Here is an 18,687-nt window from a genome sequence, read left to right as displayed (position 1 = left end):
AACTAAATGCTCAGAAAAAGCATATGGTATAATACCCCAACGTCTTCAAAATGGTCCCTCTCCACTCCTGGTATGGAACCTTGTAAACCACTAAAGAAAGTTGCTATAGCCTCAGAATTGCCTGACTGGCAGTGGATCTCCAGGGTCATGTTTAGTTCTACCTGGAGAAGTCAAGGACTGCATGCAGGACCTCTGGCATGTCAAGCAGGAATTCTACTATTTCTATAGCAGACAGACACTCCCCCCCCTTTATTCCAAAAGCAAGTGCCCACAAAGCTGCAACATTGCATTGACCCTCCAGATGGCATGAGTCTTTCAGTAAATAAGAGTCCCACAGCACCTTAAGACATGTTTCTACAGGCATCCTCCCCATATCCGCGGTTTCAGTAATCAGTAGTTCCTGCAGATATGGGAGGGGAGGCTTTAAAAACATTTTTAAAATGTTTGTAAAAGCCAAAAATGGCCATCATTACCACTGTGTTTTGAGGGCTCCAGGCAGACCTCAGAGCAGCCTGCAGTATCTTCTGGATTGTGCGGAGGCCCTTCTCTTTGCCCAGACTTCTATCATGATGCATTCTGGGATGAAACTGGGTGAAGAGAGGGGCTTCTGCACAACTCAGAAGAGGATGCAGGGAGCTCTGAAGACTGCCTGGAGCCCTCAAAACACAGCGGTTTCGCTGCACAACAGTAGGGAAAGTTATTTTTGGCTTTTAAAAACTTTCTACGTGTTTTCAAAGACGTCTGCTAGTAGTTGTGGATTTGCAGCATCCATGGGGGTGTCTGGAATGGAACCCCCGCAGATACGTGGGGATGCCTGTATTTATATAAGTACAAAGTTGTAAACATTATGGATACACAGCTCACAGGATCAGTTCAGCTCAGATTTGTCAGCAACACTAACGTTTAGGTATGGATTAGGGGAGGGGAAGCAAATTAAAATGTACTGTTTATTGTTCTCATTAGCTTGCATTTTTGATACTGCTATATTTTTAGATGCCTTAGTTTTTAGAAAAGCAGTTAATATTTATGTCCCGAGGTTTGTAGCACTGTCTGGACTTAGTTTGAGCTGGCCAGTGAATACCGAGGATGTCTTTGGCTATGAACTACTGACATTCATGCTATATCACAAACTGCTTTGAAACAGTGGACTTTATAAAAACAGCAAGCCATACAGCCAAGAGGTTGGTCCTGCTCCTTGGAGAAATAAAAGCCTGAAGTCTCCTTAAACGTATGACACATTTCAAAAACTTTACGGTTTACTGCAGTGAAAGGTTTATCAAAATATTCTGACTTAATTTTACACCACACTCACTCAGGCTAGCATCCTCCTCCCAAAATGCCACCTGCAGATATTCAGAAGTCCTAACTACCAGTCTGAAACACACACACACACACACACACACACACACACACACACCAAAGGCCATAAGCTCATCCACATGGAACACAAGGCAGCCTCTCCAATGCTTAAGGGTCAAAGAACAATAGCATACCTGTTGCCAAACAGCAGTACAAAAATTTTTTGCATTCTTTACATTTACTAGTAGTCATAAATAACTAATATTTAACCACGTAGAATGTCACTTTGACCTCATGCCCAATGGCTTCATCTATTCTTTTAAGCAGAGTCCAGGGTCATTCAAGCATGGTAGTATTCTCTGCTAGTCTTTCACAATCTGGTCCTAGTACAAAACTCCATTTCACCCATTGTTATCAGATCACTTTGTATGCATATGAAAGTGTTCCTTATATGTCTTCTAGTGTTATTCTAAGAACCAATATTATTTGAATAACCTCACCTCCAGGGTTAGTTAATAATCTGAGACACTGCCCACTGCCATGGTACTCTGAAGCCCCTTAATGTGCTCCTTGTGAAGACCTCTCACACCCAGAAGTGTGGAGTTTTGATAGTAGCTGGCCATCACAATTGGATTTTAGCTGCATATGCCCATTTTGTAGTTTGTTATAGAATCAAAGAATCCTCCGGATGGCAACAAGTGTTCACATCTGTACTTAGACCAGTTTTTATTTAAAGGGACCATGAAAATGAAGGCACTCCATTTGCAAACTCATTGTTAATAAAACCAGACATTCCACATTTTGGGTTTGAGAAAAAAATGCTTGAGGAGCACAGAAGAGGTGGATGATAGGATCTCACTTGAATGAACAGGAAGAGTTCAAAGCAGCCTATATCCATGGCAGACTGGAGGGAGGAAGCAGCAGATTGTCATTCTCTCCACCCCCTCATTCCCATCGCCATCTGCCACAAAGGCAAGCTGCAACAGGCACTGTTGTCGCTACGGGGGTGTGGGCCACACCAGGTGACGCACTGGGAGGGTGACATGCGCTGAGGGAGAACACGCTAACAACGTGGGGTTAGGAGCTACCATGTCATGCCATACACCATTGGATGCGGAATGGCCAGCATAGTGCAGTGCAACAAACAGAATTGAAATAGCTCCTTTTGATCAAAAGTTATTGCCAAAAAAACCAGAAGGAAAAAATGTATGGAGCCCTATGGAAAGTGAGCCTTACCGCGCGTTTACTAGTGAGTAGGCGTACTTGCCATAGTCCTTTGGAAAGGGCAGGCTGTGAGGAATCCAACAACACCAGAATGGTCCCAATCCAATAAATGCAGCCCCCAAAAAACACCCAATAGGATTGGGCTCACCGGTTGCAATCCTACCCACATTTTCCTGTGAGTAAGCCCCATTGACCACTATGGGACTTGCTTCAGAGTAGACATGCATAGACTTGGGCTCACAGGCTGCAATCCTACCCACACTTTCCTGAGAGTAAGCCCCATTGACCACAATAGGGCTTACTTCAGAATAGATTCAGTTGGTGGAACAGGACTCGCTCTCCCTTATTTAATTATTTTATTTTAATTTAATTATTTATAATTATTTATTTTAATTGCTTGATGTCACTTCTGGCCATGACATCACTTCCAATGGGTCCTGAACAGATTGTCATTCTAAAAAGTGGGTCCCAGTGCTAAGTTTGAGAACTGCTGCAATAAGGTGTCAGTAAGTTGACACTTAAGAGGTGTGTGTGTTGGGGGGGGCTCTACAAGTTTTCAAAATCACTAAAATCAGAATTTGGAGGAATAAGACCATCATGTTATATAACAAAATGCACACTTTCATGCAGAATGCAATGAAACAAACCACATTGAAATATCTGTGTTATAACAAAAGGTACAGCTAAAAAACCGGTGAGGGCAGGGCGATGGTATATCACCACACCCACCTGGGGTGTTGCCCCGCCCACTACATGGGGTGACACACAGGCCTCCCACACCGGGTGACACAAATCCTAGTGATGCCACTGGCAACAGGTGACTTAGTGGTCAGGCTCTCTCATAAAACAAGTGTTCTAAATGTTCGGCTCCTGCATATGAATTCTGTCTGGGACACAAACCCAGTTCAGAATGCAACTTAGGAGTCCATCTTTATAAACATTTAAACAATTGGGCCTTGCATATGTTCTCAAGTCTCTAACTATGCCTAAAGAGCCCAGCACCTCAACTCAGAGTAAAGAGGTTAACACAGCCATCTTACAAGATGGCTAGAACATTAGTGGTAGAAAACTGCATATACAGGCGTCCCCCCATATCCACAGATTCACATATACAAGATTCTCCCCTCACATCAATTACTTATCAATTTTCCTTTACTGTGGTGCTAAACACTAGTGTCTCTTCCTTAGCAGCTGGTTACAGAATGCTAGACAAGGAACATGAGAAGCCGTCAGCAGGAGTGCTAGAGCAGGGAGACCAAGAGAATACTAACAGGAAGCACAAAGACACAAGTGTTTGGCACCTCAAGTACTTGGTGCCACAAGTATAGGTCCCCTTTTATCTGTTGTCTCAGTATCTGTGGGGGAACCAAGGAATGTACTGCATCTTGGAGAGAGATACAGGGGAATGTGTGTATTCATATGCAATAGCCCTTTGACACCACTTATTTGGAAGCTGTTGACAGTTAAAGTTGCGCTTGTCTAATTAGATTGGAAAAGTGTCAATTAGTTTTTCCTGTGGGGACAAATAAGCTTCCTGCAAGCTTTTGTTCCACATCATGGCCCTCTCCCATCTCGGTTGGTCAAATCAGCCAGCAGAGGTTCATGCGACATGCGGGCAGCCAGTTGACTTCTATATAAGATCATGTTTTCTTGAAGATCAGGTTTGCAAATTCGGTGTGGTCCTAGATCAAGCATCAGCGCAAGATGCATAGTGGTCAGTTCCATTATAACTCTTCCAACCCCACTTTAAAGAGTTGGTTGTTACCTTGCCCTGGTGCTTGAAGAGGCACCTTTTTCAAGATATTCCTCCCCATCTTTCAAAGGGAATGGAGGGACTGCTGCTCTGAGTTCCTCCTTTCTCAAAGTAAATCGACAGTGCTCAGAGTAGAACCATAGTTGTATCAAATCTTTGGAACACTCTGCCCAGGAAAACCTGCCATGCAATACCCTGATACTTTTTTTCCATTGATTAATTAAAAAAATGGCCTGTTTCGCCTCAATGGGGTCATCTAGCTGGTTCCACTTTCATATTACTGTTGCTGCTGGGCTATAACGCAATTCTTTTGGATAACTGCTTTTACTTTTGTACTATTTTTGTTCGATTTCAAAATATAATTCTTTGCGTATTTAATAGAAAAGCATTTCACAAATAAGAGTTAGTAATAGTAGATGTAGAATAGGAAATTTCATAACCATCCTGCCATCTGAACATCCAAACACACCACCTCCCAAATATGCTTTTCTTGTATGACTTGATCATTATCCCAAGCTCAGTACCATTTCAAGAACCTACTGCCTCTTTTAAAGGATAAATATTAAGACTAAACCACCACCACATACACCACACATCTTTCTAGTAAACGTGGTTAGGGTTGGGCAGAAAAGAAATATGCACACTGCTAATACCGATTATACAATTTTGGAATGCAGTACTCTAAATTCGGTTTCTCAAGAATGTTTCAGTCAGTGCTCAACTCCAATGCACTGCCCTTCGCTCTCATATATTCTTCATACATCTACACATCTCGCTGTCTGCAGAAGTCACATAGTATTCTGAGAGACCCCTTCCAACCGGCTCATAAGTTCTTTGAACTGTTGCCTTCGGGTAGACGATACAGAGCTATTAGAGCACGGACCACACGATTCCTGAACAGTTTTTATCCCACAGCCGTAATTACGTTGAATAAGGCGATATAGTTGTTACCATGCTCCTGGGCACTATGGTCTGTTATACTGTTTTATATTATGATGCATGTTGTATAGAATGTGCGGGTGAATGTGTAGAGTTGTGATTGTTGGAATTGTAGCATATATTTATGCTTATATCTCAAAGGTGCATAAATTTCATTGTGCTGTAGCACAATGACAATAAAGTTACTCCTCCTCCTCCGCAACACTGATGTTCCTCATTTAGAAGGAATGGTAGGGCAGGCTGGTGCTTCGGCATGAAGCAGTAAACAACTGATACATCAGGCTATTCGCTCTATTAAGGGCATGTGCTACTTATCCTGGAAGATGACTCAGTAATTTGTGTGGAATGTGGCACAAGTGCCACCAGTCGCACTAAGACCACAAAGGATCCAACCATCCTCTTGGGCCTCATGTTTATTATCCTGGCACAGAAGATTGTCAGGAAGCTCAAGACCTATCCCAAATGAAAGAAAAGCAACATGCTACAACAGCATAAGTATTCTAATGTTCATGTCCTCACAAGATAAAACATTCTTCAGTTACTCCATAAACCAGTGTTTCTCAAACTGTGGGTCTGGACCCACTAAGTGGGTTGCAAGCCACTTTCAAGTAAGTCCCCATTCATTTCAATATTTTATTTTTAATATATTAGACTTGATGCTACCATGCTATGTGCCTGCATTTGGGGAAATGTTACAGATCTCTACTTTGAACAGGCTACTATATATATCCTTCTAATTATGATAGTCAATGTGGCTTACTCCTGTGTGAATTTATGTGAACTTACTCCTGGGTAAGTGTGGGTAGGATTGTTAAAAAATTTTCCTGCTTAATGATGTCACTCCCAGTCATGAAATCACTTCTGGTGGGTCCTGACATATTCTGACATATTCTCATTCTAAAAAGTGGGTCCCGGTGCTAAAAGCTTGAGAAATACTGGCATAAACAATATAATATACCAGTAGTTTGTATAAATACAGGATATAAACTAGAATTTGTAAATTCAAACTATTATATGAGTAACCTTAAGAAGGTAAAACACAATCACATGACTGCCTGTGTTGTGCTTATAAGTGTAAGCACTTGCAGCTAATTAAGGGCAGTCCTGCCATCTACCACCTGCCCTTTAGGCTCCTCTGCAATTGGCCTTCCTGACACTATTTTCTCCTGAACCAGAAGCTAGTGTTAAAGGGATCCCAGCAGGCCAGTGCTTCTGGCCTCACAGCTTCTTTTATCTTAAACTGCACTGTCTTGTCGGTGCAGGTCCAGACCTGCAAACTAACAGGTGCCCAGGCGGCCTGGGACTTTTTTGGCCAGGAGGCCACCTCCTCCCTCACTCCAATTCACCTTACACCTAATGAAGCCATTTTTAAAAAAGAGACCCTGTATGGCCATGGAAAAGGAAGCAAGAAGAGATGCACAGAATGCTGAATAATCAGCAGTCCCACATATTTCATTACTTGCAGAAAGAGTATATTTTTCCAAGACATGTTTTTACCTGGCATAAATGATGGCCTTGTTAGTCCTACTGCTAATGAGTAGAAGTATCATGCAAACAAGTTTTCTATTCTGTTCACCCCTCCCCAAAAAGTGTATTTTGTACTAAAGATAATCATGACAACAAACAAACATGCTGCATATGTAGAAACCCATTTCAAATATCTTCATATAGACTGCTATCATGCAATTAATTGCTTAAAAACAGATAGGTGCTGTATTTGTTAAGAAAGAAGATCCTTCCCACAGGCATACATCCTCATTGTCAAATGGATTTTGCCTGCAGTTGCACAGGTAAACAATTTTTTTTAAAGATGCAAAACTCCAGTTATAAATATAGCTCAGTCATTCACTTTGACCAAACACTGCAATTGGTAATTAACTATGCTTCAGTGGAATGCAATTAAATTTAGTTAAATAAAACAAGTTCCTAAAGAGAGAGCTTGAGCAAAAAAAAAAAGTGCATCAAGAAGCACAAACAACAACTAGCACAGTGCTGATTTGCAAATGAAAACCCCGAGTGTAAAGAAAAAAATCCCAGAGATGTGGGGCATCTCTCCCCTGCTTTTGTTCCTTTTCTTGACTGGTCTCATTATTCTTTCTGGCAGAACTGCAGCTTATGCAGCTGCAGACTTTCCCAATCCAATGCCTGCTGTTGCCCTTTCTTCACTGGTAGCGAAGCAAACACACCCCACTGCACTCCTGTGAATCTTTTTCTTCCTCAGACAGACAGACACTCACCAAAGATGGCTACTTAAACTGTCTTCACTGGAGGATGGATTAAGTTTATTGCCAAGTACCAGCAGTCACCATTCAAATCATCCAATGAAAGGAGCCTGGATGGAACACTATTGAAATCAATCCTTCACCCTGGTTTAACTAGGAAAGCCTTTGATGGAAGAAGAAAGAACTACAGAACGCCTTGAAGAGAGGTGTGTATTTTAACTTTTCAAGAAGAACAGGAACACTGTGCTTGAAGGCAGAAAAAGTGATTGCCTCAAACTCATATAGGCACCTCTGAGATTTTTAAAGTATTAGAAAATCTGTTTCCAAAGCAAACAAGTACACCTTCAGACCAATCTGATGGATTTCAAATAAGTAACTTTATATTTTAAAAAGGCATGAGGTTTTACAAGAAGGAACAAAATACAATTTTGACACACACACACACACACACACACACACACACACACACAGAGGAGGCCTACATTATCTCAGCAGTATACTGTATTCTTGGTTATCTTAATCAGAGAGCTAACTAGAATTAACAGGTCCTTCTGAATGCCATTGTTAACAGGTTTCAAACACTCAACAGCTTCAGATTTCATTCTAGGTTACCAAAACTGATATTAACCACAGTGGGAATCTTGCTTGTCATTTAGAAATAGAATCAGAAACATTTGCCTTTGCATATTTAGATTTCACTCTGTAGTCATGGAGGGGAAATTTTAAGAGACCCTAGGAAACATGCAAAAGTAGATGTCTTCTTGTCTATGCCCTTTCCTTTCATGTGCAGTTGCCCAAATGGACTGTTAACTAAATAAAGGAAACTTGTAAAAATAGAAATAAGTTAGGAAAAAAAAATCCAGCTCTAATTCTAACTCTAGTTTTCCTTCAATTCCATTATTCAGTTGCACAGGGCTGACATGGAAAACACCCTCTCTTAATGGCACTCTCCAGATCACAAATATGGACAATGTTTGTTGCATATTTACTATATTCCAGTGATTAGCCACGCCATTTGACTAAGATAATCAGCTAAACTGATACTCTGGTACTAGGACTATATTTGTGATAGGTCAGATCCTTAAGAGTTCCCACAATACACATGACTCCATGACTATGAGAGTGAGAAAAAGTGAGTGCATGGATGAGCGTCAGAAATGGGAGTAAGATGTAGCATGCTTTTTTTGGAACAATACAGGTACTTTGGCCATATAAGAACTGCACATTCACTAGCTGGCTAGACCTGGAAGGCTTAAATGAGGGGTGCTCAATAGGTGGATCGCAATCTACCGGTAGATCGCGAGGCAAAATGAGTAGATTGCGGAGTGCCAACCCCCCCCTTCAGGTGCCTCTGGGAGGAAACGCCGGGAGTAAGGCCCATTGTACTCAATGGGGCTTACTCCCAGGTAAGTGTGGCTAGGATTGCAGCCTCACAGCCTAATCCTAGGCATGTCTACTCAGGAGTAAGTCCTGTTATACTCAGTGGGGCTCAAGGTGCACCAACATACATTGTACACATAAATGTTATATGTTACGATGGCGCAAACATTGTAAAAAAAACTCTGGTAGATCTCTGGGCCTTGCTGGGTTTCAAAGTAGCTCTCGAGCCAAAAAAGTGTGAGCACCCCTGGCTTAAATGAAAGCTTACTTTCATTACGAATGGTTAATTGAAATCTCTGCCACAGATGCTGCATTGATGGTAAGGTCAGAAAAAGACCTAGAAGAATTACCATATAAATTGAGCAATCTTGCAAGATCAGATAAAATGCAGATGAATATATTAAACAATGCAGTTGGGAAATCAATGCAGTTTAAGCGACAAAAGAATCGTCTGAGAACATTAATTTTGTAGATGTTGATGTATGGAGACAACATGGACTCATTCCATGAACTAGGTTCAGAGGAGTCAAGGTTATTGTTAAGAGCAGTATTACCTACACACAGTGCTTTTTTGTGTGTAAAAAAAAAAGGTGCAGGAACTCACAACTTGTTAATCTTTTATTTATTTATTTATAAACCTTTTTTATTGGAGAAATAAAATATTTTTATGTGCTTCCCCCCTAAAGATGAACTTACTTCTGAGTAGACATGCATAGGATTGGGCTACACATGGGGAAAAAATACTGTACAGGTGCACTTGTAGCGTGTAGTATGGCACTACTTCGAGGAGAGGAAGCAGTGAATGGATTCCAAAAAATGGCTTGCATGAGTTCCATGTAGTAAAATTACTCTAAGCAACTGTGGGAGTAAGAACAAAAAAGGAATTCTTACACGAGAGGGGTCCTTAGGTGCACATAGAAACAGCTATGTTTGCAAACAAGCGATTAAACAGGGTTTAATTCAGGTATCAGAATACTCTGTGTCTTTGGGAAGGCGCTTGGCATGCAATTGTATGTTCTCTGCTGCCCTGAGCAGCTGCTGTGCATTGCTGGAGAGGAGCTGCAAACGCTGGCTGGTGGAGGGCATGCTTATGGGGGAAGGATGAGGAGGATCTCTGGCAAGGCTGGACAGCATGTTGTACACACATAAAATCCCTTTTCATCTGCCCTTAGCAGGTGAAAACGGGTGCAGATATATATCTCTGCCAGGATTAAGAGCCCAATCCTAGGTATGTCTACTCTGAAGTAAGTCTCGTTCTAGTCAATGGAGCTTACTCCCAGGAAAGTGCCTAGGATTGCAGCCTAAGAGCCCAATCCTATGCATGTCTACTCAGAAGTCCACTTTAGTGAATGCGGCTTACTGTGGATAAGATGGCAGCCTCAGGGCCCAATCCTATGCCTGTCTACTCAGAAGTCAGTCCCATTAGAGGCAGTGGGGCTTCCTCCCAGGAAAGTGTGGACAGGACTGCATCCTCAGAGCCCCTCCTGTGCCTGTCTCCTCAGGCTGCAAGGCTATGACACTTTCCCAGGAGTAAGCCCCATTGAACACAATGGAACTTACTTCTGAGTAGACATGCATAGGCTTGGGCTTTCAGGCTGCAAGGCTATGCACCCTTTCCCAGGAGCAAGCCCCATTGAGCACAATGAGACTTACTTCTGAGTAGACAAGCCTAGGCTCGTGCTGCAGATTGGCACGGGGGCTGCACCAGCCAGCTTCCTTCCCCTCCTCCTCCGCCAAGCCAGTACCTGGGCATTCCGTGGGTGCCGCAGCCCATCTCCCGGGCTGGCTGGCTGTCCGTCCTCCTTGGCATTGGCGCGTGTCCCCCGCGCCCTCCACTGGCTTGGAAGCTGTGCGGGGAAGCAGAGCATGGGGGAAGGGGAGGCGGGCTGGGCTCATGCAAGAGCTTGGAGATGGGGGCAGGAGGGGGTCGTTGTGCGGTCAGGCAGGGGCCAGGCGCCCACCCACCCTGTACCCCCCAGCACCCACCCAGGGAATGCCTCTGTTTTGCTCCCCCCCCTCCTGGAATGCCTCCGAAGGGGAGGGGCCCCTGCAAAAAGGTGCAGAAACTCCGTCCCCCCGCGTTGCATTAGAAAAAAAGCCCTGCCTACACATATAGCCTGCTTCAGAGAGTGGACAGTTCTGACACTTGAACATAAACTATTCAAATATTTTCTGCTAGCTTCTAGCAAGTTAAATTTAGGGGCATACCAAGTATGAACACATTTGCGGTACCCACAATAATGAATTGCTGTCAACATTTACATTTCCTTAATCCAGAACACATGAACAATGAAATGTTTCAGAATCTGCGTACAGCAAATTTAAAAAGCCATTATGTTCCACAGTACTTCACAGTGCGTCACCTAGCTTGCCTGTATAAGAATATTTATATCAAGCCAATACTTGAAACAAATGCAAATGCTTTCAGTTGTAACAATCTTTGTCTTCTATGTAACATATGTCTTATGAAAAGTGATGTACAGCTTGCAAGATCGTATATACTGCTATTATGTATTAAATTGCTCAAAAGAAAAAATAAACACTTCTGTTTCTCTGCCTGGACTCAGGTGAAGGTACATCCTTCAAAAGGGTCCCAGGTTCAGTCTCTCAAACTCAGAGCACCACAGTTAAAGCAGACAGCATTTCATTATTTCTCAATATTTTGCCACTCTCCTACCAAAAGGTAGTAAGAACAATGTGGACATAAAATACATACAAAATGAACACGTTACTTATACAGTACAACAGAAGCAATGCAGGGGAAAAACAACATCAATAAGAAGCACCAAGATTCTGCTGACATGACTACAATCTCCACTGCATGTCCAAAGACCATGTAAGGCAGAGTGAAGAAGACCTCCTTTGGAAAGTCATATATCCACAGGCTGCATCACTCACTATGCCTCCAGGGGCAAACTATTCAGTGACGATCTTAAGGCAACTTCACATTAGAGTCCTGAGCTAAGGAGACACTGATCTGGCTGAAAGGAAAACGGTCTCATATGTTCATAAAGGACTAAAGCATGGACAGAAAAACAATTTGTTACCCCACTCGTTGTGTAGTCAAAGGCTACTGTCCATCATCTCAGCAAACAAGCAAGTCTTTCACCATAATACATTCAGATTGAAATTCAGACTCTGTGCCATTTAATTGAGCCCACCTTCAATACATCATGCAGCGATTTCTGCTCTAGCAGAAGTTACTGTACAGTGCTGAGCATAATAAGTTATGAAGCAAGTGACACAGCTTATTATTGCTATTAATAATTCATCCATATTAAAATATATCCATCACATTTCAACTCTGTCAACACATTAAAATATTCAGCTAACCAAGGACAAGAAAACAAATCAACCAGCCCATTAATCAAATGACAACACTGTTTTTTATAGGGCATAAGAACCTCACAAAAGTTTTCACATATGAGTTTTCTGTTGTGAAACAAGGTATCAGATTACTGAAGTCTAGCATCTTTAGGTGGATGCCACCCTATTCAAACTTTCAGTTGTTCCTCCCAACATCCCTGCTTTTGTCGGGCAACTGCTCCAGTGGCTACACCAGGTGCCGATCTGTTTCCAGGAACATAAGAACATAAGAACAGCCCCACTGGATCAGGCCATAGGCCCATCTAGTCCAGCTTCCTGTATCTCACAGCGGCCCACCAAATGCCCCAGGGAGCACACAAGATTATGGAACACCACATACTTCAGTCAACTTTTGTTGTCTACAGCTGGAAAGAGAACCACCATGATTCAGACATCTAACCAAAAAGTAAGCTTTTTAAAATAAATAGCTTTTCATTTGCAAGGATCTCACTTGTATAAAAAGGGCATATAATATATTCTTTTTGGAATGCAGAAAGTTCTTAAAACCCTAATGGACAAATCATTCACCCTGAGATTACAAACATATGAATAGTTAGCTGATCATATTAGCAGCTAAGCTAAATTAAAAAGAATAAGAGGATACCAACACCCTGAAAACCCAAACATAAAGGAATGCTCATTCCACATAATTTATTACAATGGACCAAAATATCAGCAACAGCAACTCTAAAGTCACACCACAAAAATAAAGTTTGCATAAGTTCACATTTAAGTTATTTCATTACCATTTAGAAACAAATTGCTCATTAAGCTTAAGCTGTCAAAACGAACGCTGCCATTCTATGCACACTTACAAAGAAGCAAATTCTCATGAAATTTGTGAAACTCATTCCCAAGTAAACAGGTTTAGGATTACACTATACAAATTTGAATAGAAACTCAAGATCAGTTTGACATGTCAGAGAAAAGGCATACAATCTGAAACTTCTTGGCTACAGTATGTACGATTGTGATATTTAATGAAAACAAAGCAGTGTTAGAGTCAGCATTCCTTTTGTAGATGGTGAGTAAACATTGGAACCGATCCATTAAAACAGTGGGCACCAAACCCTGGCCCGTGGGCCAGATCAGGTGCCCCACGGTGAGACCCTTCTCCCAGATGAACAGAGCTTACCGTTCCACCTGGGGTCTCCCTGTCGCACCGCAGATTGCCCCCAACCTTCAAGCCAGCCAGCTGCTTCCAGGCTCTGTCACCCCAGCAGGCTTTGCACCCGGATTTCCAGGCATGCATGGCTGGCAAGTAAGTCGGTCAGAGGCAACCTGTGATGTGACAGGGTGCGACTCTGGAGACCACTGCATTAAAATATTCACTTCTCCTTTTCTGCAAGTTAACAAAGTTTCAAACTTTTTGAAACGAGTGCTTAGCAGCAACAAAAATTTGAAAGAAATATGCTATTTGAACTACAAACTACACATGGGGGGAGATTACTGCTTTCCATTCAGTAAGAATGGGCTAAGTACCACCATGACGAGAACAGAATAAAAAGGATGCATTGAGAAATAAATGACACCCCAGGTGTTTCCTAGACCAGTAATGGCAAATCTTTTGGGCTCAGCATGTCAAAAATTCAGAAAATGCCTAACTTGACTCTGTTGGCTTGTCACTCACCTCCCCCGAACAAAAGAAAAAACAATTATTTACATATTCATTCATTTAAAAAAATATAGTCCAAACATGTGTGGTACTATGTATTATATAAAGAAAGTTCAAATAATTACAAAAATGAAATATGAATAAAACAGACTCAGTTGTTGGGTGCTGGTGAACACTGGTGTATCACCCAAAATGTTGTGGTGTGTCACCTGTGCCGTGTATGTCATAGGTTCTCCATCACTGATCTTGACAAATCGAGGTTTGCAGGTGATCCAGAATGCGTCACTTTCATAAACTTACCAATGCCCCACTGTTTGCCTGTTTAACTTTAGGGGCAAAGATCTTAATATAATTCACACCTCAACAGAATCAGTGTCAATATGCAAGCAGAGAATTAAAACGCAGTTGATGTCCAAGATAGCAAAATAGTTCAGGGGAGATGGCAACACCTTTAAAAGGTAAATGGATGGAATGCAGACAAACATGCCTCCCAAATACTTCAACTGGGACTGCACCTGGAAATACTTATGCTTCCCACTGCAATAATAACTGATAAATGTCCAAAACCACACACTGACAAAAGGTGGCTTACAAGTGGCGCATTAATCAGCCATGCATGTAAGAAATGCAAGGCAAAGAAAAAAACAGCCATAAACAGAAGGTTTGATTTACAATACTTATAAAACACTACACGCTACTTACAGAAACAGCATTAAATACTTTGATTTCAGGCTTCCGGACTGAGCAATGACTGAACTTAAGGCACTTCACAACATGTTTTAAGGAAAGTTTTTAAGCAGTAGATGGATTCATTCATTTTATTGGTATTGAAGGAGTAAATACTGGCACAAAAACACAGAGTTTTCGTTCTGAGCTTTAATATTTTACTGTTATTAAAGTCTGTACAGTACTTGCAATAGTCTTGATTTTTTTTTTTTAACTGAACCTCACTCAGCTTCTGGCAAAATTTAAGTTTTCAACATTCAGAGCAAAGTCTAATGCTGTAGCCTAAAAATAATGTGGCAATTAAATTACCTACTTTCTGATCTCATAATCTGGGAGTGCCAACCTGAGATATTTGAACATGGCAAACCTGTGCATTGCAAAGAGCCGCAGTATGTTTCTAAGAATACATTTGTGTTATTTGCACCTGAACAGCTCCCCAAAGCAAGAAGCCAAGGTTGACAACAAACATATGTCAGCCATGAATGAGATGAGAAAACACAGTGAGGTAGACAGTGCTGCAAGCGTGATGAAGATACCATACTGCAAAACTTAATTTCAAGTGCAATCTTTCTGGAGGATGAGTCATTTCAAGAAATAAAGATTCTAAAATGAGATCCAACATTAAATTAGGTCCCAAACCTATTCAATTTACCAGCACTGATGCAGCCATGCCAACAGGGTGTGCACTACATCTTGTTGTGGGAAGGGGGCAGTCACAGAGGCTTCTTAAAGGTAAGGGAACTTCGGGGCTGCTTTGTCATTGCATCTGCACTAGAAAGTTGGATAGTACTGGGCCCCAAGTCACCTTACAGCACTAACTGAAACACATCATGATTATAATTTCTGCTTCCTTCAATAGACTGGGGGTCATCTCAGTGAATGTTGGTTGGAGATGTTAGAGCATGCAAAATTTGTGATTTACAGAAAGCAAGTTTCCACAGTGGAGTAAAGACTGATTTTTTTAAAAGCTATATTAATTCTTCAGTGTGTTTTCAACTAATCTCTTTCAATGTCATTCTGGCATACTAATAAGAAGGAAAAAGAAAAAAGACAGCATAGAATATCCCATATAAAGTACAGTACTTCTGTCCAAAAACGTCAGAATAGGCGCTATTTTCATTCAAGAATCATACAGAGACAATTTTACACCATCATTTTTAACTCAAAGGTCACCATAAAACCACTGCATGGATTCTAGCATTTCCCTCACTTAGACAAATAATAATCCAAAAAGTGATGGAACAAAATCATTTTGACCCCTTTACTGTGCTTTGGGGGGAAAAACACACACCACACATGGCAGCTTTTTTACATCAACAATGGTTATGTGAAGCTGCTACAGGACTACTCTTTACCAGTCTATCCACAGGGAAAGTAAGAACTTCACAAAGTTCTTTGCCCTGCATTTCTCACCTTGCTCTGGGGCAAAACCCAATATTCCAGCCAGACACCTACCATAAATGTGGAAATATGTTCTATTCATTGCATTACTCCTTACAAGTGTGCTTAGTATTACAAGCTTTAAACTGTATCCATAGAGACACAATTAACTGGAGCATTTTAAACTGTTTTGAAAAAGTATACAGCAAGGAAGCTGGTGCCATCTGAACAGAGATAATGGATCTACAAGAGAAAGAGCAGTTGTGCTTGTGAGAGCAGAGGGGGGAAGCAATTCTTAACATAGGTTTTCAACAGAAAGTATCTTCAAAAGCAGGGTAGGGAGGAACCTGTCCCCACCCATCCTGGCTCTATTATTTATATTAAACAGGGAGCAATGGAGAAATGCAGCAATGCTCCCACATCCTAACATAATCTGCAAACTGATGAGTAACAGAGTTCAGATACTTCCACAGAAATAGGGGGGAAGCTGCCTGATACCGAGTTGGTCCATCTAGGTCAGTACTGCCAACACAGGCTGGCAGCTATTTTTCCTCTGCCCTACCTGGAGATGTCACCTGGGATTGAACCTGGGACCTGCTGCAATCTACCTGGAGATTGAACCTGGGACCTGCTGCAAGCAAAACATGTGCTCTGCTACTGAGGTATAGCCTCTTTGCCCTGAATTATAATTGCCTTTTGTCTCCAATAAAGTAAAAGCACCTTGTAGTAGAGACAGCAAGTTCAAAGTTAAATCCAGCCCTTCATCAATAAAAATCACATGTTTTTACATGAAATATGGTAAAAATATTTCCAGATAAACTAAATTGTCTCAACGTGTAGCAACAGAGGTGTCCGACAGGTTTCATGTACCAGTTTAATTCCACCGGTTTCCCGAGACACACCTTTAGTCGAACAGGTGCAATTCCGTGTTCTGACAAGTCTAAAAAAATATGGAGGAGGGAGCTAGTCCTGACTAGCACCATTCCAATTAACATTCAATTTACATAAGTATCTGGGAGCTCTTTCAGATGTCAGGATTCCCAGTACAAAGTGCAGCAAGGTTACTAGAATCACACAGCCAGGATCTGGAAGCTGCTGTGGGGGCTGGAGCTGTAAATGCCAGTGCATCACACAGGCTCAGCTCTAGAACTTGCAAAGCAATCATTAAATAAGAGTAAATTTCCTTCTGCACCAAGTAACCATAGACCATTCCCAAAGACCTAGGATTACAGGAGAGGGTTTCCAAGCTTACTTATGCTTCTGCTTCTACATCTACATCTCTCTCTCTCACACACACACACACAAAATTATTTTTAAGCACTGAATATCCCACACCAGGTCAAAACTGTCATGCATCAAGTTATGGCTCTGTTAGCACAAAGACAAAGTACGTGACAAGTCATTAGTTGCTTCCAACTCATTATCCCTTTCACCTGTCCTTCATTATACCTCATGAACAGCTTGGTCTCTAGAGCTGAAACAGGCCTGATGCAAGTTCAGGGTATGCTCCCCCAAGTAAGCATTCCATGCATGCCTCATCAGATTTAAAGGCATTTACTGGGGAGGAGGAGGGGTAGTGGCTAGAATGTTAGATCAACTCCCTGTTCTGATGGGAAAATCATTAAGCGGCCTCAGCCTACCTTGCTGGGTTGTTGCAAGGATCAGGTGGGCCCCAGAAACCCACATACAACACTCCAGGCATCTTAGTGGGAGAGCAGTATGGCAATGTGATATAGAAATACAGTCCGTGTGCATTTTGCTTTAGGATACCAGGAAGGCATGTGCTTGGGCCACTGCTAACCAGTGCGCTCATGCTACATGATACCTGGCCGATTCGTGTGCCTTTACAAGCAGTGGGAAGCTGCCACAATAAGCACCTTGAAGAAGTCCCAACCCGCCTAGGAGCCCTTGGCCTTCAGTCTCAAATGTTCTATGATTGCTGAAGGGTATGCACACTTTGCACATGGTCAGAAACCCGTTTCCCCTTATTGCACCTCATATCTGCCAAGTGCTGAAACTGGGTCCCGGTGCTGAGCTCCTGCTCCCTGCAGGGTGACCTTCCCTTCCTTCCCCCACAAAGCCACACAGCCGGCAAGTTCTTCTTCGACCCGCTCCAGGCAGGCACCTGCTGCCCTCGCCAGGCCAGGCCAGGCCAGCCTCCCGCCGCCCTTCCTCACCTGTCCCGCGGGTCGACCCAGCTGGTGGTCTTGGTGGCGTGGTCGATATAGTAGACTTTGCCGTCGTGGTCGCGAGCCGCCTCCCAGCCCTCGGGCAGAGGCAGCTCCTGCCTGGGCATCTTCTCTGGCCGCTGCTGAAGGGCGGACGGAGCCCGGCGGCCGCGGCGGCCCCATGCAAGGAGCCCAGCCGCCCCCCGCCCAGCCCAGCCACTGGGGGCGGGGGGCCGCGGCGGGAGCGGGGCAGCCGGCGGGGCGGGGGCCACTCACATCCTCGGAGGCGCCCGGGTGCTGCAGGAGACCACGCAGAGCGAGCGAGGCTCACAGGCGCCCCAGGTGCGCCCACAGCCTGGCAGTGGCAGCTTCAGCGCGCCATCGGCTCAGCACATCCCCGAGCACGGGCTGCGGGGGCCGAGTCCTGCGTGGCTACGAGCGAGCGAGCGAGCGCGCGCGCGCGCGCCCGGCTTCGAACGCTCCCCGGGAGACTTTTAGGACGCGGAGCCTCCTCCCCTCCCCCCTCGGCGCTACTGTAATGCAGGTAGTAGAGCAGCCTCGCCCGCCCGCCCGCCACCTGGGCTTTTGACGGCGCCTGCTATTCCCGCAAACACG

The 18,687-nt window shown here is 43.2% G+C and overlaps 1 protein-coding gene across 2 annotated transcripts in view; it reads right to left on the bottom strand.

The window, feature by feature from the left end:
* WWC1 (WW and C2 domain containing 1) overlaps positions 1-18,687 on the bottom strand; it is a 100,850-nt gene extending 82,163 nt beyond the window's left edge. The window contains exon 1 of one of the 2 annotated variants that reach the window (XM_066613897.1): positions 18,082-18,687. In XM_066613897.1, coding sequence (XP_066469994.1) covers positions 18,082-18,200 — 119 coding nt within the window. In that variant the 5' untranslated portion in view covers positions 18,201-18,687. The remainder of the gene's footprint in view (positions 1-18,081) is intronic. The other variant, XM_066613899.1, reaches the window with a different exon arrangement.

The sequence above is a fragment of the Tiliqua scincoides genome, chromosome 2 (assembly GCF_035046505.1).
Source record: "Tiliqua scincoides isolate rTilSci1 chromosome 2, rTilSci1.hap2, whole genome shotgun sequence".
Lineage (NCBI taxonomy): Eukaryota > Metazoa > Chordata > Lepidosauria > Squamata > Scincidae > Tiliqua > Tiliqua scincoides.
Note: the sequence above shows the minus strand (reverse complement) of the source record. Positions and strands in the feature narration are given on the sequence as shown.